Below are 23,056 nucleotides of genomic sequence, written 5' to 3' on the forward strand. Positions count from 1 at the left end.
TCGAGCCGAGGTGCCTCCGGAGCACGCGCAGCAAGGGGAGGGGCCGCGCATGCGTACAGAACGAGGTTTGGGAGGTGGCCTTTGTGTAGCGATGATGGGGGTTTACGCATGCGCGAAGAAGCCAGACGACGGAAAGCGGCCCACGAATGCTACCCGCTAACGGCCGCCGTTTCTTCTACGCATGCGCCACAGATTCTGCGCGTGCGCTTTGGGCGGAATGTGCTGCCGCCCGGCTGTTAGTACCCAGGGGTGCGGAGCTGCCGCCCAGCAGAGGTCAGAGGGTCCGGGGGAGGCCGGGACGAGACGATGTAGCGGGGGGAAGATTCTCTGTTGCGTTGTCAGCGGCTGGCGCAACTTCTGGTTCCCATGGAGACGTTGTCAGGCAGCACTGCCGTGATGTCACAGTGCCCGCTGTGATGTCATAGTGCCATCGCTGTCACGTAGCACCGCTCGGCGGCTTTGGCGTGAGGGGCGATGGTGGGAAATAGGGCGCCCCCAGCAGTGCGGGTGGGAAGCCCAGCCGGTCGCACCCCACAACCCTTCCCTCCCGGCCCGGCCCGGGTAACGAACCGTGCTAGACCAAGTCTCTGTCCAGCATCAGCCCGGGGATCCGTAGCTGGACAAGTCTCTGTCCAGCATCAGGCCAGTGGAAACGGCGCTGCGCCATTCAGCCTGGTGTTCCAGGGTTTTAAACAGTGGCAACACCTTGAAGAGGAGTTGTGGGGGGCACGTATGGCAGCGTGGGATTTGGTGAACAGATCTCCTTAAAAGCACGCGCAAAGCCACTGCTAAATTAGCCACTTTTTAGTACACCGCTCTAAAATTGTTGGCTTGCAAAAGCCGTGCTTGGCAGTGCACGGTTAAAGTCTATCAAATAATTACTGGTGAAGAAAATGTAGGTCAGGCGTTTCTGTTCTCCCAGGCGTACAATTCAGGAACAAGGGGATATCTATGGAATTAAAACATTGGCACATTAACACAAAATTCACAGGTTTGCCAAAGAGGCCATAACATTAGCAACATTCAAAAAGAGATTGAACATTTATATGGCTAACAAAGACTGTCCCATAGATAATGGTAACCATGCCAAAATTTTGAAAGATGCAAACTTCACGTGTCTGTGCTCAAACCAACCTTGTTAACTATTAGGGTGAGGCTGTCATGGTGGCAGATCATCCCACAGCTTCGTAATGAGGTGTTTATGCATCTTCCTCTGAAGCATCTGATACTAGCCATCATTAGGAGGGTGGAGATGGATGGCAGGAGAGAGATCGCTTGATCATTACCTGTTCGATTCACTCCCTCTGGGGCACCTGGCATTGGCCACTGTCGGCAGACAGGGTACTGGGCTGGATGGACCTTTGGTCTGACCCAGTATGGCCATTCTTATGTTAGAAACAGCACATCAGACTAGATCGATCGCAGATCCAGTCCAGTGTGGCAGTTCCTATATTCTGTAGCAGCAGTTCTCAAACTGTGAGTCCGGACTCCAAAATGGGTCTTGACCCAATTTTAATAGAGTCTCCAGGGCCAGCCTTAGGCTTGCTTGTACCTTAGGCTGAAGCTGAAACCTGAGCTCCACCCACACCTAGGGCAGCGTGGCTCCAGGGTGGTGGAGCTTAGGCTCTGGTCCCTTCTCTCTGTCCCCCTCTCCCCCTCCCTGGAATGGCAAGTCTCTGGCTGTGTTCTCTCCCCCCACACCTAGAGCGGTGGGGAGCAGGCTCTGTCCCTTTCTTCCACCTGAGTAACTCTGTTGTCAGAAAGGGGTTGGGGTGCAGTGAAGTTTGATAACCCCTAGTCTATACTATTGTTCTGTGGATTGACTATTTCATTATCTAGCATGGCATCTATTCCTAGCATTATGTTCAGGAAAAGTTAAATTTATATTGGTTTAAAAAAAAAAGCCAAAACAATTTTGCTATGTAGGGCCTGCTTCTCCTATCAATGTGTATTAGAAATAATGCTGTTGACTTCATTAGAGTTAAACTGGTAAGAGAGAGGAATCAGGCCTTTTGTGCAGATTCTGTGTGTAACCAAGCTAGGCATAGATAATAAGCCCCATTAGCAATTTGCGGTAAAAATTAAAATGTGGGATTTTGTTAAAAATTGCATGGATTTTCCTTGAGCTATCGCAGCTCTCTCTTATCGTCACAGATATTTATAGCCGTCAGATTCGTAGTTACTTGTTTCACTCAGCTTTGTACTATTGCTTAACTGTAGCAGATGCAGGTTCACTCAGACCATATTACCTGGGGATGCAGCAGTTGCATTCTCTCTGCAGCATCTTCAAGGCAGCAAAGTGGAAATCTACCTTTCACTTCCAAGATCAGAAGGGATTAGATACCAAAAGAGCCGATCCTGGCTGGAAAAGCAAGGGATGTGGTGATTTAAGACAAAAGCTTTTGTCCTGTTATTGCGGACATTCACATGCTGAACTTTATTGTCAGCTCTGCCACTGGTCTCGTGGGTGACCATGGGCCAGTCACCTTCCCCCTCCCTTTCTGTCTCAGTTTCCCAATCTGTAAAATGGGGTTAATGATACTGACCTCTTTTGTAAAGTGTGTCAGGATCTACTGATGAAAAGCACTGTATAAGAGCTAGGTATTATTATTAGTTATCAGGTAGTTGAATTGACTGATGTATGGTCCATCTGTCCCTATGTCCTTACTTCCAACAGTGGCTTATGCAACATGCTTCAGAGGTTACGAACAGAACAGGGCAATAATAAAGCGATCCATCTCCTAGCATCCAGTCCCAACTTCTCTCAGACAGAGATTTAGTGGCACCTCTGACCATCTGAGCTAATGCATTCATGGACCTATCCTTCATCATCTTTTTCAATGAGTTCCACAGATAGTGTTAAGAAGTACTAACTCAGTGAAATTAAGGGCTCTCTGGTTCTTATGTTAGAAGAGGGGTAAATAACACTTCACTTTCTCCATACCATTAGTGATTTTATAAGCCTTTATCATATCCTGCTTTAGTCATCTCTTTTCTAAAATGAGCAGTACTCTTGGGGTTTTTTTGTTTGTTTGATTGTTTGGTTTGCTCTTCTCTCTTTTTTCAGATTTTAAGATATCTTTTTTGTGATGAGGTGACCAAAACTGCATTCTGTATTCAAGGTGTGGGCATATTATAGATTGATGTAGTGACGTTATATTTTCTTATTTATCTCTTTCCTAGTTATTCCTAACATTCTTTTGGCTTTTTTGATTGCCGTTGCACATTAAGATGTTTTTTGCAACCCCAGGGATGCAGAGAAGCCATGCCTTGTGAACAGTGTAGCAGTACAGTGAGTCTGCCATACTATGGTTACAAAGGATATTACTGTGATGAGCATGACATACAAGCCTATGTAGCACTGAACTGAGAGAGACTGCATGAGGGAAGGTCTGTGAGAGGCTCCTCAGGAAGGTCTGCTGTAGATCTGTGGGTTTCTCTCCAGCAGCAATGGGAAGTACTGAGGGCTGTAGGAAAGCTTATGGCTACAGTACTTGGGCTGGAAATATTCCAGGGGGTCTCTTTCTGCTGTGGGTTCCAGCACAAATACCAATTCTTTCCCCATGCTGTGTTTTGACTGGCGTGATTGAAAACTCTGCTTCCAAGCTTCCAGGTCCTCTGTAATAAGTCTTCAAGGGAGGGGAAGTAATATTTATGGTTCCAGCACAGCAGCACAGAGCCCTCCCTCTTCCTGGGATCTTTCTATAATTAGAAAACTAGTTACTTATGGAAAAAGAAACATTTAATTCCATTTTTGAGGAATGAAGTGCTTCCAACTTTCCCTCTATTTTGATCCTTCTCTTGAGACCTCCTTAAGTCTTTCAGGGACCATGTGCCACTGCTTTCTAGGTCTGCTGTTGAGTGAGGTAATGCATTCGTCCAGTCATGGCTGTGCTGCTTTTTTCGCAGTCCAAGCTCTGTCTGGCGCCAGACTGTTAACTCAGTCCAATTCTCCTGCACTTCAGTGTGAGGCACTGCAGCTGTATCATCAGTTCCTCATAGATCTCCAAAGCTGGAGTTCCCTCCTGCAACCCAAAGCTCTCAGCCCCACCCTGGAGCCCACACTCTAGTCACATTATGTTGGGTTGCGGGCATCAACAATTTTCTTCAAGATGAGGAAAAAAAAGTTTGAAAACCCCTGATATAAAATATGTGTGTGTGTGGTTTTAGTTCCACTCTGACATTCACTTCCAGATCCTATTATGTAAAAGAAAAACTCAGTCTCAGCCCATTCGTAAAGTAGGAAACATGCTGTTATGCATGTGATAGTGATGTTTAATGCCAGGAATCTTCTTTGAAATGTTTGTGCCTCCCCTCTTAGCATGTTCTGTGTCTGTGGGTAGTTCTCTGGTTGACAATACTTTGTGTCAATGATATGCCTTATCCAATCAGGGTTTTCCAGCACTGATCCTCAGAAGCTCCACCTAATTCCAGACTGTGCCTATACAAACCATTCTTCATTTACACCCTTGTTTATTTCTTTTGTTTAGATGTTATCATAAAGCTCCTTGCACGGCCTTCTAGCACATCATGAAGATCCTGAAGCGTCCTCTCTCCAGAGTGCATTCTCCATCTTTTATCCAACTCGTCAGAGCACAAGGAAGTCACCTGAATATGAATGATAACAAGTGGACTCCTTGAAGACTCTACAGGACTTAATGGCTAAGTTGGAAATAGAGAGGGTGAAATATTGGACCAGCCAGAAATGTGCCCACGTTGATCTTGTTGGAATCCAAAGTGTGCAGACTGCAGGGATGGTGCATAAGGCAAAATGATGACTAGGTCATCGCAGGAAGCAGACCTGCGCTGACCCTGCTGCCAAGTCCAGTACTCCCACATGCCCCATCACACTGAAGCCGAGCCGAGTGCTTTGAGGCTGGAAGCCTGATGGAGGAGTTGGACAATGATTTTAAAGAACTCTGTGCTAACCTCTTGAGCAGGGTGAAGAAAAAGGCTGGAGATGCTGAGGGAGGGAGGAAGGTTCAGAGCAGGACGAGGAGCACTGCCACAAAAAGCCAACTGAAAAAGAGCAAGTCAGCTGCTAAAAGCAAAAGCCAACCTGGGTCTTCTATTGGAAAGGGTGTGGGGTGTCCAGGGCCCACCACCCCCAATGGGCAGGCATTGGGGCATGAACCAGAAGGGGAAGCCACAGCGTGTGGAAATGCTGGGCCTCCATTGGGTGATGGAAATGGAGACCCTCCTTCTGTCACTCAGTTGCATGCAATGGCACCAAAGTGTAAGCAGAACAGCTTGGCAGGTAACTTGTCCAATCTCCTTCCTTCTCTCTGAAATATTTCTATGGAAAATACCCTGGGGCTGGAAGGGCTTTCATGTTCAGTGGAACATTTCTAAACTCCACCAGGTCGGGCCTACCAGGCAGTTAGGGTGGCATAGGGTGGCATTTTGCTCACTCATAGTACAGTAGAAAGCACTCCACTTGTTAGACTGACACCTCTGACTGTCCCTAGTCATTGTTCTTCAGCACATGCTGTCAGGTAGGCGAGGCCTCTCCAGCTGTCACATGAAGCACCGAGCTGGAAGGGTTCCCCAAAGCAGCCCAGGCTGCAGAGAGGTAGTTTTCATCCCACCCTGATAGATGTTCTGGCAATAGACTATGCAACAGCCTGAAGCAATGGCCAGACCAACATCACTGGGCCACAGACTCCCAGCCAACACTCTAGATCAGTGTTTCTTAAACTGAGGCAATCGGAAGTGTGCCATGGAGAACAACAGAGTTCAAAATGGCCACCCTTAAAGGAGCAGGCGATTTTTTTTTTCTCAACCAAAAATCCTTGCTGTTCCTCATACAAAAAAAAAATTGTTTGGTGTTTCTTGGTCTTAAGAAGTTTAAGAAACACTGCTCTAGATTCTGATTTCCAGCCTCTACCCATTATAGAGCCTGAGAGATCCTACTGCTCAGCATCTCTCAGGCCCCATCATTGGAATGGAAGTCAGAACTAGGGATGTAAAATCCCATTTAATCAGTTAATTGGTTAAATGTTATGTTTAACCAGTTAACCGCTTAAATAGGGGGAGGCAGGGGGCCGCTCTGGCCTGGCTGGAGCACTTCCTGCCTGCAGCGGGCCCCACCAGTCTGGAGCAGCCCCCTGCCTGCAGTGGGCAGGGGGCTGCTCCATTGCCTGCCAGTTCACTGTAACCAGTAAGAATCATCCTGTAAGGGTGATGCTAACCAGTTAACCATTCACATCCCTAGTCAGAACCTACATCACTGGTTGGAAGTCAGTTTGGCCCAGTGGATAGAGCATGGACTGGAATTCTGGAGATCTGGGGCCTATTTCCACCTCTGCAAGTGAGCTGCTGGATGACCTGAGCTGGACATGTCACTTCTCCATGCCTCAGTTTCCTCATCTGTGACATGAGATGGGGAAATATATTGATGACACTGAGTGCCTTTGTAAAGCACTTTGACACCTTCTGGTGGAAGTGCTATGTAAGAGCTAGGTGTGATTATTATTACAGGGTGAAACTCAGTAGGTGAGCATCTTGTCCATCAGAATCCGCATACTCTAAAATAAAGAATGGCTGAGGTTGCTGTGGGAGGAGGCTTCTCTGAAACCCCCTTACCTGTCCAGTGTAGCTGGGTATTTAATGGAGAATTTGCAAAGCTCCAGATGGAAGGACTGATTAGGACTGAGCTTTTTCCCCCCCAGGCAGTGACCTGCGGACCTGCTCCCAAACAGCATCATCCTTCACTGCAGCTGCAGAACCAGCAACCTCTACCTCATCCCCTGCAAAGACGCTCCAGATCTCAGGAACCAGGCTGCGGGTAGCAGAGCTGGTGCTGGAGAGGATGCAGCAGTTTAAGAGAGTGGGACCAAAACAGCTGAAACACACCTTGGGCAGCAATTTACCAGAGACAATAACAGATGGAAACATTCTTAATGCGAACCAAGAGAAGAACCAGCTGGGGAACGGTATGTGTCTCTTGCAGTCTATCCTAAGTATACAGGGAATGTTGTCGATCAGTTAGAGTGCCAGATTGGGAGCCATCTGCACAATTCCTGGATTTTATTCTCATCTCTGCCATTGGCTCATTATGTGACTTTGAATAAGTCACTTAATTTCTGTGTGTCTAATTTTCCTCATCTGTAAAATGAGGCTAACAATGCCTGCCTTATTGAACGGTTGTGTGACTTAGTTAATATCTGCAGCAGGCTCTTCAAGCCTGGAAGGGATGGTGTGCTAAGCATCCATTTTTAAAATACAGATTTCTTGGAAACACAGATTCAGATCCCAGCTGGATCGGTTCACTTCCTTCCAGTGTATCCATAATGATATATAGCTCTTTCATGAGTATATCTCAAAAAGCACATTACCAAGGAGGCCAGTATCATTGTAAATAAACTGAATCCAGTACAATTTATTGTATGGGGGATCTTTAAAGCCTAAGATCATCTTGGCTTTGTGTGGATATTAAAAACTTCCTTGGCCTTTGTATAAGAACCATGGTTTGAACTATTGACTGCAGCCAACATTCTCCCTCTCCTCTGCTGCATTGTATGGTGATGTGTTGATTGCCACCCTCCGCCCCAGAGGTGGCTGCATTTCAGAGTTGCTGTGTGTGTGGTTTGCAAAGCACTTTGAGGTCCTTTAGAATGAAGGGTGCTGGAGAAAGTTGACATTTAATTTTAAGTATCCAGTTCAATAAAATAACTGAATATAACAGGTTCAAGCCTTTTATAAAATGCTTAGACCTGGCTCTGAGAAGATCTTTCCTTCCCCTTAGTGACTCTGGATCTGCCTGCGAACGAGCCAGATGTTGCTCTGTCAGTGGCCCTCCAGGGGGAGCTCAAAGAAGTAGCACCTGGAAGTTTGGAAGAGGCAGGTTTATTTTTTTGTCAGCTCTGTCAGAAGGACCTCTCAGCCATGAACACAACACGACGGGAGCAGCATGTTAACAGGTGAAAGGAAACTGTTTATTATTAAAGTGCTATGTAGTCCTGTATTTTGTTTATTATTAAACCCTCCTAGACTAAAGACTCAGCCAGCCTAGCTATTATGAAAAAGAGTAAAAGCTGAGGCCATGCCACAGTCATTTTAATATTGAAGATGTACGTAACTATAACTTGTTGTGAGAGTCGCAGCAGGGCCTGAATTCTTTGTCCTGTGGTGCTCCCTGGAGTTTGTAGTGAGACTGAGTTTTCTGCTACTCTCCCAGCATGCATCTTTCAGTGTAAGCCTCAGTGGAGTGCTTTAACAGCATGGCTAGTGTGTAAGGATGGTTTATGAAACCGTGCATTTGACAATCCAAGTTTGAGAGGTGCCAGTCTCAGCCCACAAAGTAATCTTCATCTCACCCTAATAAATGTTCTGGCAGTATGCCATGGAGCAGCCTGAAGAAATGGCCTGCTAAGGGCATCAGTATATTGCTGGGAATGGATTTGAGTCCCTTTCATATAGCAGCATGTCCTTTATCTAGATCAGAGAACAGCTAATGCGGAGCCCTGTTATATAGGGCTTTATCGATGGTGGAGTAAGGAGACCAGTATGAGATGCCAAGATTGTTTCGTACTTGCTTTCTTGCTATTCACTTGCATTATGAAAACTGAAGGATTTTGCCTCCTGAGTCCCTTTGTACTGGGATTGGGTGACAGGTTCTAGGGTTTCGCTTGGAGTCCAACAGCCATGTAATTAGTTATAGAGTCATAGGTCAGAGGGACTACTAGATCATCTAGACCAGGGCTACTTAACTTTGGAAGCCCCGGGGGCCACAACAATACCTCACAGCACATGCAAAGGGCCTCAACTTAAGTGTGGTTGCATAGACATGCAAATATATATGCAGATAGCGGCTTTCACACTGATGGGCATGAATATAAAGATTAAGGCAAGACTACACAACACACAGCCCCCATTTAAGTCAGTTCTGCTGATATTAATACAATGCAATATTTACCCGATTTCCACCCATATGACAGCACTTTTAATGAGCAATGACAGTCCAGGAATTTAACTACTAAAACACAGATCAACTGAAGACCATTATATTGACTACTTTTTTGTTTTGGCTCCCACCCGTGGGCTGCGTATTGAGCCCCGCATAAACCCAAGCTGTACCATGGGCCATGTGTGGCCCATGGGCCTAGTGATGAGTAGCCCTGATCTAGACTGACCTATTGTGTAGGTAAGGTCCTGATCATGCTAACATTATGCTGACCTGGTTTGGTGAATGGCTTTAGCATTAAAGGAACACTTTTCACCATTGAAAAACATCCAAATGCTTTAAAATGGTGATACAGAGTCATTCAGTCCTGCATTCCCTCCTCCAGCTGTTCAGACTCCTTGGAAGTATCTGTTGCTACAACTCGTATGAACGTGTAAGATGCTCTTATAACAGTTAATACACAAGAAAAATATTTAAGATGTCGCGAGAGCCCATTCCTACTTACTGATTGGTGACACTAAAACAGTAACAGAAATTCCAGAATATTGTTTAAGAAATTAATTTGGCTGTTCTAATGCACAACGGGCTGGAATGAGTGAAGGGTTTTACTGGCGGGATTTTTTTTGTTCACCACATTAATCACAAGAGGTAAAGTGATTTGTGTCTGATCTCCCAAAACAGTGCTGATTAAAGCTTTATACCGCACCATGCCATTGAGTAGTTTGTGCAGGAAACATAATGCAGAGAAACTATTTTAGCACATGTTCAGAGAGATTTTAGAAGTTATTGGAGTAGGGTTTTTTATCACCCTGCATGTGGTGCCACAAGAGCCTTAGTTATCATGGCTGAAATTCTGATGCTTTGAGTGGGCACATCTACACTAGGGAGTTATTTCAAAATAACAAGGTGAGCGTCCACTCTACCAACCCTGTTGTTTCGAAATAATGGGCTGGTTATTTCAAAATAATGACTCCTGCTTGTGAAAAGGAGCAAGCTTATTTCAAAATTCTTATTTCAGGAGTACTTACTTTGAAGTAACCTGGTAGTGTAAACACAGCCACTGCTCCTCCGTTAACTTCAGGGGGGCCAGGAGCTCTCCTCTTGAATCCAGCTGTACAAGAGCAGTTAATTAGATAACTGTGAAACCATTAAAAATCTTAATAGTTACATGGTTACATGTGGCAGGCTCCCTTGGAGCAGGGCTGGCAGCCAGTGTGTGCTAGGAGCCGGCTCCTGGTTGCTGACCCCACTCCTGGGAAGCCAGCTGCCAGTGTGTAACCATTATGGTAATCGATAAGCTCATGCTTATTGGTTAACCATTTAAGCGGTTACACTGTTACATCCCTGCTACACAGTGTGCAGAAGGAGCCACAAAAACCTCTTCAGATGACTTAAAATATTCTTACCTACCTAGAAAAGATGACGGTTTTTAAGTTCATCTCAGATCCCTGAGTAATAGGTCCATTAGAAAGCTCCCCTTTCCAGTGGTTAAGAAAGCTCCTGTTTCTAGCCCAGTCAGGGCTAGAAAAGCTGTCACTGGGAAAAGGCATAATCTTGTCTTGAACTGGGGGAATTTGAGGACAGAGGGAGGGTTTCTCTGGTAGTTTGATTTTTTTTTAATAGTGGCCCTAGAAGCTGCTTCAAGGGTTTGCTGTGCTAGAATAAATCCCAGGGAGGACTAGTGGGCAGATGACAGACCCATAGGTATGTGATGAACTGCACAGGAATGTGATAAATATATTTATCACATGGCTCTACTGATTATAACCTCCACAGATTCTATACATCACATTTAGCACCTGGTTCCAGGACTGTGTGTAATATGTAATACACACTTCTTTAGGGAATGTTTCTTTGGTTATTTCAGGTGTGAGAGCTGATCACTCTGGTTCTTCGTTAATATGGTTCAGACGTATTAGTGTGAGCAAAGTTTAAAATGCTTTTAAGAGCAAACCCTGCTGTTTTCCCGCAGGTGTCTGGATGAGATGGAGAAGTCACAGGTGCCCTCTTCCAGCAACCCCCCGATTCCTGAGTGCCCCATCTGTGGGAAGCAGTTCCACACGCCCAAAAGCCGAGCCAGTCACTTGAAACGCTGCGCTGTCAAGATGGAGGTCCCTCCACAGTTGCTTCTCCAGGCAGTGCAGTCCCAGGCACTGGCTGTGAGTGAGGGCCCCCCTGTAGCACCCAGGTGAGCTGGAGCAAATAAGCAATGTTAATAGCAGCCTTTTCATTGAGAGAAGTCCATGAGAACTCCATGTCCATGCAACCCTTTCAAACAAGACTGTCTCCAGATTGCTCTCAGCATCCATAGTTAATGATAAACACGTCCCCCTGTTTGGGAGTAGTTGGCTGTGAATGACCCCTTCTCCTGGAAATGAGGATCTACCTAAGTGGTTAGAACAGCTGATGGGGAGGGTGCAGTGTTCCTTGTTTCTGATCCGTTGCAGGTATCTTGTGTGTCATGCTGCCTTCTTACATTTCAGCAACCAGCTCAGCAGGTCAAAGCGAAAAGGCTCCTCCAAAGAGAAGGAGTCAAAGAAAAAGCGGAAGACCTCTAAGGTGGAGACCACTGATGAGGATCTTCTGGTTGCCATGGCAATGTCACGATCTCTGCTGGAACAAACAAGGCAGGAGCAAGCCAAGTCGGTAACAAGCATTAAACTGGAGAGTCCATTGCCAATTAAGTGGAAGCCTGGAGCAGGTACATATTGAAGTGTCTTAGAGTCAGTAGCTGATGGTTTTGGAGCAATGTAATTCAGTATTTCCTGAATTAAAACCTAACGGGGGCGGAAGAGCGGTGTATGACAGCCCTGCCTGTATTTCATGTCAGGCCTAAGGCAATCTATAATTCCTACACAAAACTTAGTTAAAAAGGATTTCTGGTTTTCAGTGGAGTCCCCTCATGGTCTTACACTTCCTTTCTGTTGTTGGGAGTTTCGAAATTGTCAGGTTGAATAAAGAAAAGTTATTTAATTGTTCCCACAATATAAGAACTAGGAGTCACCAAATGAAATTAATAGGCAGCCGGTTTAAAACAAACAAAAAGAAGTTTTTCTTCACTCAGTGCACAGTCAACCTGTGGAACTTCTTGCTAGAGGATGTGGTGAAGGCTAGAACTTTAACAGGGTTCAGAAAAGAGCTAGATAGATTCATGGAGGTTAGGTCCATTAATGGCTATTAGCCAGGATGGGTAGGAATGGTGTCCCTACCCTCTCTTTCTCTGGAAGTGGGAGACAGGAGGGATCACGTGAAGATCACCTGTTGTGATCCCTCCCATTGTCCACTGTCGGCAGACAGGATCCTGGACTAGATAGATCTTTGGTCTGGCCCTGTATGGCCATTCTTATGTTATTATGTATGTTCAGGTTCTGGGGTTTTTGGTACAGTGTAGAAATGAACAGCTAAGGGGTCACTCCATTTTTCCACTGCCACGTACCCTGCATTACTCGTTCTCATCCAACCTGAATCATGTCCTCTCCCAATCCTACCTGTGTTCCCTGCTGCAGCTGTGATGGACATGTGCTGGGGAGTGGTTACTGGTGGTTGCATGCCTTGCTTAATGAAGCGTGCAATAAAGATTTTGAAAGAAAGCCTGCCTGGGAAATGGTAAAGAAGGGTGCACATACTCTTCAGGAGCGTGCTGGAATTCTCCTTAGCATCTTCCTGCCACCACTCCCATTACTGAGTTCACTGCTGGGCTGGGGAATACCGGAGAGCCTTGCAGTGGCAAAAGTGAGCTAGAAGTCACGGGGATTGCTGATCAGCAGTTGTGTGGAGTTGGGGACCTGCTCTTGGGTATCAGAAGTCACAAAGAGACAAACGGTGACAGTTATTGCAGGTCCTCTGCTATTTTCTTGAAGCAGAGCCCGGCAAGCAAAAGCTGCACTGGCAACTTACCCTGAACGTGGGAGACACCCATGACTTCCATAGAATGGAGAGATTGCATTTGGTGATGCTGCAGCTCAAAGTTTACAGCTCCCGTTGTGTGACAGAGCAGTGCATGGTGGGAGCTATAGTCTCAGTGGGTTTTCTTTCTGTTGAAAATGATGGCAGCTGCAGGTGGTGGTGTGGGGCTCTGTGAGCCTATTCGGCCTGTGAGCTGCGCTTCAGGTACCCAGTCCCGCTCTCATTGCATGCTGTGTTCCTGCACCCTGTATGTTCTATTATGTACTTTTCTTTGTAGAGAAAAAAAGGCGTAAAAACGCCCTCCTCCCTCCTCCTCCGTTGTTACTTCAGGATCCAGAGACAGCCCAGAAACAGATCCAAAACCGGATGGCCATGTTACTAACAGAGGAGGTGGCATTCCCTAGCACCCCTCCACTCCCTGCCAGCAGGATATTGGAGGATGGGCCTGGGAAGACCGCCTGGCTTTTATCTTTGCCTAAAGACCAGCGTTCCACTTTATGGGAGTGCAGTACTTTGACAGGACCCTGTGTCCCAGAGTCCTTCTATGCAGTGGGATTAACCCCTCATATTTTACCTTGGAAACCTGTGCAGGTGAGGAATTCTTCTGTTCTTTCTTCTATAGGTGTTCTCACCAGTGGTCTGTGCCTGTTACCTTCTTGCTTTCACTTAGCAGTTGTGTTCTTGGGCCCAGCTGCCCTCCTGAGTCTGCACACCCACTCTCACTGTGTTTACCCACCCGTTTCCACCACTGCTCTTATGTGGCCCGACTGTGTAAATCTGCTTTTGGAACTGACGGCAAAGGTACCTGCTGGTCTGTTTGGAGTCTTTTGCTTTTACATTGCTGAAAAAGAGATAAGAAATGAGAAAAAGAAATCCTACTCAGTCATCTTGATCCCCGTGTAGGTATATTATAGATGCTTGCCTCTTGCATTACTGAGACCCAGATTGTTTCTAGTTCACTTGACTGACTCTCGCATGGTCCCCACCTTCTAAATTCCTTTTATATCTGCTTCCTAGTCCACATGCAGGACTTGACTAGCTAGGAAGTTGCACCTGTGTTTTGAGGACATTTGTTAGTATTCCATACGAAGAATGTGGTCCAAGTAAATTGACATTGCAAAATGAAGTATACAAACATCAGGCGTTGCCAAATCTGCAGTTTTGTCCAACCTTAACTCTGCCCCCTTGCCCGTACGCTTTATGGATGCTGTTTAATTGCAGTCACAAACTGGAGGTTTTTTTTCACAGAGCCCCTGTCTGTTTCATCACACTTCATGCAGTTTAAACCTTGACAGGACTACTATAGAGTTCTCTCTTTTTTCTGTCTTAGCCTGAAGAGGAAACATTTTACTTTGCTCCCTATTCATGGACTCCAGAAGAATAGTTAGACTTTCTTTTTTTAAAACAAGAAATGTGCTGTCCATATGCAAGTACCTTGTTTAAAGTTTTGTAACTTGGTTAAATCCCAGCAGATTTTCAGCTGGTGACTCAAAGGCACACATCTGACCTAAGAGCTACTTCTGCGCCAGATTGCAAGTTTCTATCCCAAACAATGAGGCCCTGGAGCTGTTCAAAAACAACTTGCAAAACATTTTAAATGGCGGCAGGAGTGTTTTTCCCTCTTCTCATTACTTTTCATTTTCAGAAATGGCTGAGCCATTTTCATTGAGATGGGAGGGGGGCCAACCCACAACGTTTTCAGGCAGAGACCAAACCTGGAAAATTTCAGCCCTTAAGGTGAAACTTCCAAGTTATAAATAACTGCAAAAAGAGCTATTTGAATGGAACTGTTGGCTGTCGGAGCCATAGCTGTCACCATAAGCTCCAGCCGTAATTAAATGTTCTGCAGTAAGGGTGTAAACACTTCCACCATCCAGCCTTTCTGCTTGGCAGCTGCTCTCATACAAATATGCTGCCCGGAAAACCCCTCTTCTCACATTCTCTGTTGCAGCCAGTTGCTTCTGATAATGGTTTGAGCTCTCTTAGTTCCGCAGACTTCTCCATATGCAAAGGAGATTTGCCTCGTTAGCAAGGGCATCTGATGAGTGTTCTGGAGGCCATGTAGCCTTTACACTAGGGCGTGAGAACTGTGAACTAAAGTGTAGTCCCACCACTGAGTGATCCCCAAGCTGGGTGAACGTACGAGACAGGAACCATTTTATTGTTTCTTTCTTGCTTCAGAGTCATACATCAGGGACTCTTTTGCCATCCGTGGGATCTGACCAATCACAATTATCTCAAGAGCGACAGACCAGCAGCGACCATCCTGATCCTCGTTCCATAGGGCTTGGAAACAGAACTTCTGATAATCCCCAGGCAGGTCCTGATGGAGAGCAACAGATTCTTTCTGGCAGCCAGAAGGATGTTCAGACTCTGCAGGACCTGGTGGAGCTGGCCGGGGAAGGACTTACTCTCACGCAATGGAACTTGGACATGGACCACACCAGGGGAGTGAAGCAATGGAGTAAGTTCTAGCAGCCCTAGGAATTAATCCCATCAGATCACATCAGCTAAGCAGAACCAGGCCTAGTGAATACTTGGACAGGAGAGGCTTGGCCAGAGGTGGCAGGAAATAGTGAAGGCAATTCAGTAGGTCGCAGTCTTCCCACAGCATCATGAATGCACAAGCATGGTGTTTGAGGCACCCTTCTGCAGCAGGGGCCAGCTTGGCACTTTCAAAACTGACTCATTTTCCATACATCCCTTTTAAACAGCATGTCCTGAATTTATTTTTAACATTTCTTTTTTAAAAAATCAGCGTTTTTCTGCTCTTTAGCTGATGTCCCAGCGGGCCTTTTGGACATGTCCAAGAGCAATGCTGAAAACACCTGGCCAAGCCCCCCTCCTCCTTTTCTTTCCATGCCCACCCCGTCCTGCTCCCTTTCCATGTCTGCTAGCAGTCACTCATCACACACCCTTTGAGTCTGAGGAAGGTGTGTCAATTTCTCCCAAAAGAGAGCACAGTGGTGATGTCAGAAATCACAGCTGTCCAACCACAAATCAGTGAAATTAACCCTACACAGTAGTTGCCAAATACACAAAGTAAAACCTCTGTAAACAGAAAGCCACATATTTCTCTCTAATCTCACCATTCTAGTCCCCTAAGGCTTTGCTTAGAAAGCAGCAGGTGCCAGATTTTCAGAGGGCAAAGCGATTTTTGAGTTGACAGTATCCCTTTAAAACGAGATCTCCCGTGCCCTCGTACGGGAGAACTTGGTTAATAAGTTACGTCATCTCTCTGCATTTTCAGTTGGGTCTGGTGTTCTTCACTTTCCATTTTGTAGCACCGCTGCGTATGTTAAACTGTAGCCAGGGTCCACTTTGGAGGAGACTTGCCTGTGATTGAAGTAATTCTCATGCATAGATGTATCTTGGTTTGAGCCCTCTAAGATGAAGGACACTAAATGCATTTGTACCAGTTTCTCCAGACTAAGGTTTCTTTTGCCACTTGCCACTGAGCTCTGCATACCATGCTGTGAGAGCCCAGTCTCGGCTTCACTCCAGATCCATGGTAGATGGGTGCTGCCCACAGCTGAATGGGATTCAGACAGCAGCAGCCCAGCCAGCGGCTCGCAGGGAAGGAGGGGGAGGCTGACATGTTAGGACTGGTACATGTGGCGGGGGGAGGAGGGGAATTAAAGTTGGGGTATCTGTCAGAGCAGAGTGCCATTAGGAATGTTTACTTAGCTGTGTTTGAGTTTTGATTTGTATTTTCTTCCTTGAGGGGGAGAATCCGTGTCCAGCGACATTCCACTGAGTGGCTTCGTCCCTCCGGCCAAGGAGAAGAGGTGCCAGGGCGGCAGCCTTGACACAGTAAGGACAGAGCCTGATTTAGTTCTCCTTATTTCTTTGTGCTTTTATTGTTGTGTATTTCAGGGGCTGAAGGGGGCATGTTGATTCAGGTAAGGGCAGAAGTTCGTGGAGGGTGACACAAAATATTTTCCATCTGCCCTGGGGTCCCATGCTTCTGGGGAAGGGATCAATGGAAAAGGCAGCTGATGTCAGCACACCCAATGTGTCCACACAGACACCTGTGCGTGTGGCCAAGCCCTTGTCCAACAGGAAAGATCTAAAATAGGAGGACGTTAGGCAAATATCCAGGTGATTTGTGTAAGAAGTGTCTTCAGTACTGGAGGTAATGCACGTAGTCTGCAAGCATTTCAGAGGCAAGAGCCATGTCGTCTTACCTGTCCAGCATCTAGCTATATAAAAAATAATAAAGAGACAGGTTCCTACAGAGTCAGGCTGGTTTACACTAAACCCATCTGGCAGAAGAAGCTTGCGGCTGCGATGGAATGCTGGGAGATCTATGGATGAGAAGCACTCCGTAAGAGCACTAGTATTACTTGCCAAGAAAATCTTTCCATGGTTTCCTCAGTCCATAGGTTTCAAAGAAGATAGCTGGGTGTTGGGGGCTGCAGCCTGCCAGATTCGGGACTCCCACGTGGTGAGCAGTGCAAAGCCATGTGGAGTGCAATCTCTAAAGGGTAGCCTATCAAGCATGGGATACTTCATTGATCACATTTAACCCCAGATGCAGGGACCTTGCCCTGTAGAATCATAATCAAGTCCCCATACTTGCAGTACACATATGATTTTGCAGCGATGTCTAGTTCTTACCAAGATCATCCATTTTATGTGGCAGAAATTTATTCTCCTCTGGTACACATGTCATGATGCCTTGTGGATTTTCAGACCTGATGTATTTTGAATCCTTGGGCTTTTGTTTTTGTCTGAAAGGAATCCAGTCTCTTAGGGGTCAATATTCATCTCTGGCTTGCAGTCTGCTGGGGATATGAGAACCCAGGATCTCAGCCTGAGGTTTGCTGCAGAAATTCCAGTCTGAGACTGTGATCCTTCAGAGCTACCAGAACGTATCTGAAGATTCATTTCTCTGTGTGACCGGAGATAGAGCGAAGACACCGTTCAGGCCCTGCGCCTCACACCAGAGCCCTTTCTGGTTTGTGGGGAAGTTCAGTTCTGTGGCACGTGTAGCACACAGCCTCACTGCTGAGGCTGCCAGGAGCAGGGCGTGCATTCTGTGATACGAGCAACCGTTCACTGAGAACAGGATTGAGACCCAGCCGCACACTTTCCTCAGGCTGCTGGTCAGCCAGGAGAAGGTTCTTAGTTTGAATTCATTTCCCTTCTCCTTCATGATTTTAGCCACAGCAGGAAAGCCAATCTTGGCTCCCTGCCCGGAATGTGGCACCCGTATATTTGGTTCAGTAGCATCATAAGGGAACATTGTGCCCATTTTACTGGCCAAGAATAAAACAGCATGAAAGAGCTGATTGGTTTCCAGCCCCTGCTTCCTGTCTTCCCCTTGGAGTATAACTCTGTGTTGCTGCCCAGACACATGAAGCCTTCTCCAGGCCATCTACCAAGCCCTGGAACACATGTTCAGATGTTCACTGATCAGTATTAATTAATATTGGCCACCAATGAGCTCGTACTGTGTTGAATCTAATGTTGGTTTCCACAGATGGCTGCGCTGATACAGAAACCTTCTAAAATGAAGTAAAGAGCTGTGTGGTTCCAGATGGAGCTGCACCTCGTGCAGGTGTCTGTAGGAATAACATTGGCAGTTCTCAAGCTCCTGTAGCTTAAAAATGTACCAGGTCTGTGATTAGTTCTTCAAGCTGATTCCCAGCTGGTTTGGGGATACCCCTCCAGTGTACAATTTGCAAGATAAGGATGTTCACTTCACAGGACAGGCTGTGGCCGGATAGCCAACTAGAATGGACCTGGTTCTCTTAACGATCTAACTACCTGGGGCAGCTCCAAAGCTCCTAATTAATGGATCGTGCACTGTTTTCTTTTCCTTTGAATTCCATGGTCATTTAAACACTTTTGAAAATCCCACCCTGTGTACCTGTCACTGGGGAAACTGAGGGAGAACATACTCCACAGAACAGCCAATTAGATGGTGACATCTCTGAGCTGTTGTCAGTGTGAGCCCGGCCACAGTGAACTGCAGAAGAAACAGTTCTGCATCCCATGACGCAGTGCCTGAGTCTTCCACTTTCCCTTGTGAATTCCTTTAAAATCACTCTAGGTAGACGTGGTAACCAGAGAGATGCTTTAGGTTCGTGTACTGATATCACTTGGGAAGGCCCCGTGCTGATGGCTTGTTGCATTGGTTGGCATGACTTCGCTCCTATTCTTTCAGTGTGATCTGACTGGTACTGCAGATAGAAAATCTCAGGAGTCAGCTCCAGCCTCACCTCCCAAGTTTGGCTTAGATGCTGAGAACTTCCCAGTGAAGACTGCTATTAAGTTTACCCATGCTGCAGACAGCCTGTGGGTCAAATTCTCTGCTGGAGTACATGGAGCTGTGTTGCAGCTATGCCTGCAGAGAATTTGGCCCAGCATGTTTATCCCCTCTTCCATTGTCAGGGGAATGAGTGGCAGCTTCACCAGCATTTCTCACTCTCTCTCCTTTCCTCCTTTGTTCCAGTCCTCACTCAGGTCGCTGGCTGTGGATTTCAGCGGAATGGTCAACAACCCCCACCTAAGTGACGTGCAGTTCCAGGTGGACAGTGGGGAAGTCCTGTATGCCCATATGTTTGTGCTTTATGCACGGTGTCCACGGCTGACTGAAGTTGTAAGTATGGCTGGGGGTGTTGGCTTTTGTACTTGTTTGCTGTGTTGCGTCCTCTTCCTTAGAATCGTAGAATCCCAGGGCTGGCAGAGACCTCAGGAAGTCATCAAGTCCAGCCCCCTGCCCAAAGCATGGCCAACCCAATTGGCAGTGCTGCCATCTCTGGGCTCAGCTGCCAGACGGGGCTCTGCTCCCCACTATTATGAGATTGGCGCCTGTCTCTCTCCTACCGCACCGCTCCAGAGTCAGCAGCAGAGGCAACCGCGTGGCACAGAGGGCACCTCTGACCCAGCTGTGATTTGCAGCTCCCTGCCCCTCCCCGCAGCCAGGGCACAAGAGTCCTGCAGTGTTGTCATAGAGAGGGAGTGGCGGTTCGTTTGAAGGAGTAAGGGAGATGGTAGGCCTAGGGTCTGCCAGCAGTTTATATGGGAGAGTATCTAGCTCACTAGATATTTGCCTTCTGGATTTCCATAGCCATCCATCCATACAGGCCTAGGCTAGTGTGTGCTGTCCGGTACATCTGTCTTGCTCTTCTCCTAGAGCTGAGCTTGAGAGACGCGTGAAATCCAGGGACTAGGCTGTGGAGAGTCTGGCTATGCTGGTATATGAACTTTTAAATGTCCTTTGTCCACACCTCCCCCCAGAGTAGAAACCGTTTCCCTGTACACGGCCTCTCCTCCCACAGTGGCTATGCGGCTAGTAGTGCTGAGCAGAGCTTCTCACAAGTGCAGCGAAAGGCCCTCCAAGCAGTCCACAGTCCACCCTCGGTAGGACTCCTGCCAATGCACCGAGTCTAGGATCTGAACCCTGGTCGCAGACAAAGCACTGCCACCAGCATCTCAACACATTTTGAGTTGCCTTAAATGCTGTTCACTCAGAGGCACCTGTCCGCCCTGCTACCCCTTTGTAAAGGGAATTGGGAGTGCTGAGGTCAGGGTTTAGCCCCATGTAGACTAGCTACACTCCCCAAATTACTGACCCAGAGCTCAACCCCGCAACCCTTTTTTACCTGATTAACTACTTGCCTGTGTAGGAACTACTTGTGTACATAAAGGTTGTAGGGTCTGACCCCTCTGGGATATGTGTAATCCCTTCTGTGCGGATCTTTTCCCTTTTCTGCAGGGTGGTGTTTTCCATTTAGTCTCTCTGTTGGCCGGGGGACTCCACATTTTCAGAGACTTAGAGCCACCAGGAGTCAAAAGAGGGATTAGAAGCAATGGGGAGCCTATGTGTTCTGTTTGGCTATGGCTGCACTTGGAATTGGGGGATTGACTCCCTGCTTGTGTAGGCAAACTCAGGCCAGTTATTGTGGCTCTAGCACGCTAAGAATGGCCGTGTAGCCAGTGCAGCACAGGCAGTGGTGAGCGGCAGCACGGCTAGCCTCCAAGCAAACATCCCCGTGGGTTTGTACCCGAGCAGCTAGCCTCTGCTGCCTCTCACTACTACTTTACTGTATTTCTACATTTCAGCACAAGCGAAGAGTCACAGCCCTTGCCCTGAGTATTGGATGTAGCCTTTGGGTGACATTCAGGACCCTCAAAGAGAACCCCAGAGGCTGCAGTAGCTGCTCTCGGTGCACAGCGGTTGAAGCATCCCAGCAAGGTGGATTCACTTGGGTCTGATTCTGGTTGCGAAAGAGATGGGAAGAGCCGATCAGTCCCTGCTTTCTGTGTTGTCCCATAACAGGAAAGCAAGAGGCCACTCAGGGCAATCCGTGCCTGGTAAATTTAGAACCAAGCCAAGCACATAGGGTCAGCCAGTGCAGCTCACTGCTGTAGAAGGGCGTACAGCTATTGGGTTTAGACAGGGGCTGGATAAAGTTACACGAGGGGATCGGACATTGTACTTAGGGTGAAGGCTGCTGGGGTCAGGAAGTACCCTCTCGCCCATAAAAACATCGTGTATTTGACCTTGTAGCTTTACGCCGAAGCCTCAGGGACTGGCTACAGAGGATTTGGCAGATGAACGGTCTGTTCTGGTGTGGGCATTCTGCTGCTGATCCCCCTGCACGTCTCTCTTGCTGACAGATGACATGGCTTCGCTTCTTTCTTTTCCCCCTCAGGTTCACAGTGAAGGGTTCTTAGTGGAAGAGGATGAGGATGGGAAGACCCGTCGAGTGCTGCTGAGTGAAGTGACGGTTGAGGCAGCCCGGGCGTTTCTGCAGTACCTCTATGCAGCTGAGACCACTGTCTCATCCCAGGCGCTCTCTGATGTGAGAGCTCTTGCTATCAGGTGTGTACGCTGCTGTCTAGTCACTTATGTGGTGGGATTTATTTGGGGTCCTAGCCCAGGAATTTACAGCCAGGTTTCTGTAGTGGTGACTACCCCAGGCTGCACTGATTTAGGTAAAGTCTTTTCAGCTCATGTATTTGGTGGGGCTCAGTGTTTTGCAGTTTGCCTGCTCCCATCTAGCCTGCCGTTTTCATTCCTTGACTGACACACTGCAACAAACTTCTGAGTTCTTGGTGTATTTTTTCAGTGAAAAGCTGGTCACAAAAGTGTCACTTCCCTCATCTTCTCACTGGGTGTTTCTGCCAACTTACACCTGTCAGCACAGGCCCATTATAGCCAGGGGGTAAGGTATGCGGGGGGAGGGTGAACAAGCCAGTCCATTCTTCCTCTAGCCTCCTATCCAGCATTTGATTCCATGGTCTCTGTTGTTGCTGCTGCCTGCTGGTGGTGATATAATAATAATTAGCATGCCTTTCATCAGACATTCTCTAACTGTAATTAGTTAATCTCCAGAGCACCTGCTGCGAGAAGATCAATATTGTGTGTAACACTAACTTGCAGTAAGTATTAGTCTTACTGTCATTTCATGACACTTAAGTGCAATTCAGATATAAACCTTAAAAAACATGGACAGGTTTAAGGGATTCCATCAACTTAAAAATCTCTCTCTGAAAATGTGGACCTGTTAGTTTTACAAGCAACAGTTAATGATTTAGACTGAAGGAGGTGAAAGAAAAACACATTCAATATTTTCTATGCTTTCTCTGTAGTAACAACCAGTCATTTTCCCATGACGTTTGTCATCACAGTAGTGGGACAGAAACAGATTTTTAGAAACAAGAAAAAATATAATTGTAAAATCACAAAAATGGACACAGGGACTCGGGGAAAGTGTAAAACTTGAGCTTTCAACGGAATAGATTTCAAATTGATGGTTTCACTTTAAGGAAACTGCATCTAATTAGAGAGGACATATTCACCAACTGGGTCGTAGTTCTTATGCCTAATGAGTGTCAGGATAGTTAGGTGTAAAGAGAACAGACTATGGGTTGGAGTCGCAGTGTAGCAAGAGCCAGGCTGATGAGTTTGTGTGGATGTTGTCAGTCTGATCGATGGTACATGTCAACCCTATTTTCTAAGCCTTTTGGTTTGACTGAAGTTCTGTGCTTTGCACCTAACCTTCTGCCCCTTTTTGCAGTGTGGAAAATTTAGATCATTGAGGGTATTAAATGTTCTCTGCTCTGGGACGATCTGTACTGAGCCTACTAGCTTGTGTTTCAAGGAAAAGCTACTTGGACACCAGAGCTTTCTTAGCAAAAGTGTCAATGATGGGGACAGAAAAATTGTAAACACGATCATCCTGCTCCTTTCGAGAGCTGTGATTTGCCTCCTGGTTTTGTCAATGGTGC

General features: G+C 46.8%; 1 protein-coding gene across 1 annotated transcript in view; it reads left to right on the forward strand.

Annotated features, from left to right (window-relative positions):
- Nucleotides 1–125: 125 nt before the first annotated feature.
- SLX4 (SLX4 structure-specific endonuclease subunit) overlaps nucleotides 126–23,056 on the forward strand; it is a 30,051-nt gene continuing 7,120 nt past the window's right edge. Inside the window, exons 1-11 of the mRNA XM_006130606.5 lie at nucleotides 126–273; nucleotides 4,491–5,257; nucleotides 6,672–6,935; nucleotides 7,748–7,922; nucleotides 10,878–11,093; nucleotides 11,389–11,606; nucleotides 13,089–13,402; nucleotides 14,993–15,275; nucleotides 16,536–16,624; nucleotides 19,272–19,418; nucleotides 21,478–21,647. Of these exons, the coding sequence (XP_006130668.3) occupies nucleotides 4,888–5,257; nucleotides 6,672–6,935; nucleotides 7,748–7,922; nucleotides 10,878–11,093; nucleotides 11,389–11,606; nucleotides 13,089–13,402; nucleotides 14,993–15,275; nucleotides 16,536–16,624; nucleotides 19,272–19,418; nucleotides 21,478–21,647 (2,246 nt within the window). The 5' untranslated portion in view covers nucleotides 126–273; nucleotides 4,491–4,887. The remainder of the gene's footprint in view (nucleotides 274–4,490; nucleotides 5,258–6,671; nucleotides 6,936–7,747; nucleotides 7,923–10,877; nucleotides 11,094–11,388; nucleotides 11,607–13,088; nucleotides 13,403–14,992; nucleotides 15,276–16,535; nucleotides 16,625–19,271; nucleotides 19,419–21,477; nucleotides 21,648–23,056) is intronic.

The sequence above is a fragment of the Pelodiscus sinensis genome, chromosome 15 (genome assembly GCF_052426305.1).
Source record: "Pelodiscus sinensis isolate ZL-2025 chromosome 15, ASM5242630v1, whole genome shotgun sequence".
Classification (NCBI taxonomy): Eukaryota; Metazoa; Chordata; order Testudines; family Trionychidae; genus Pelodiscus; species Pelodiscus sinensis.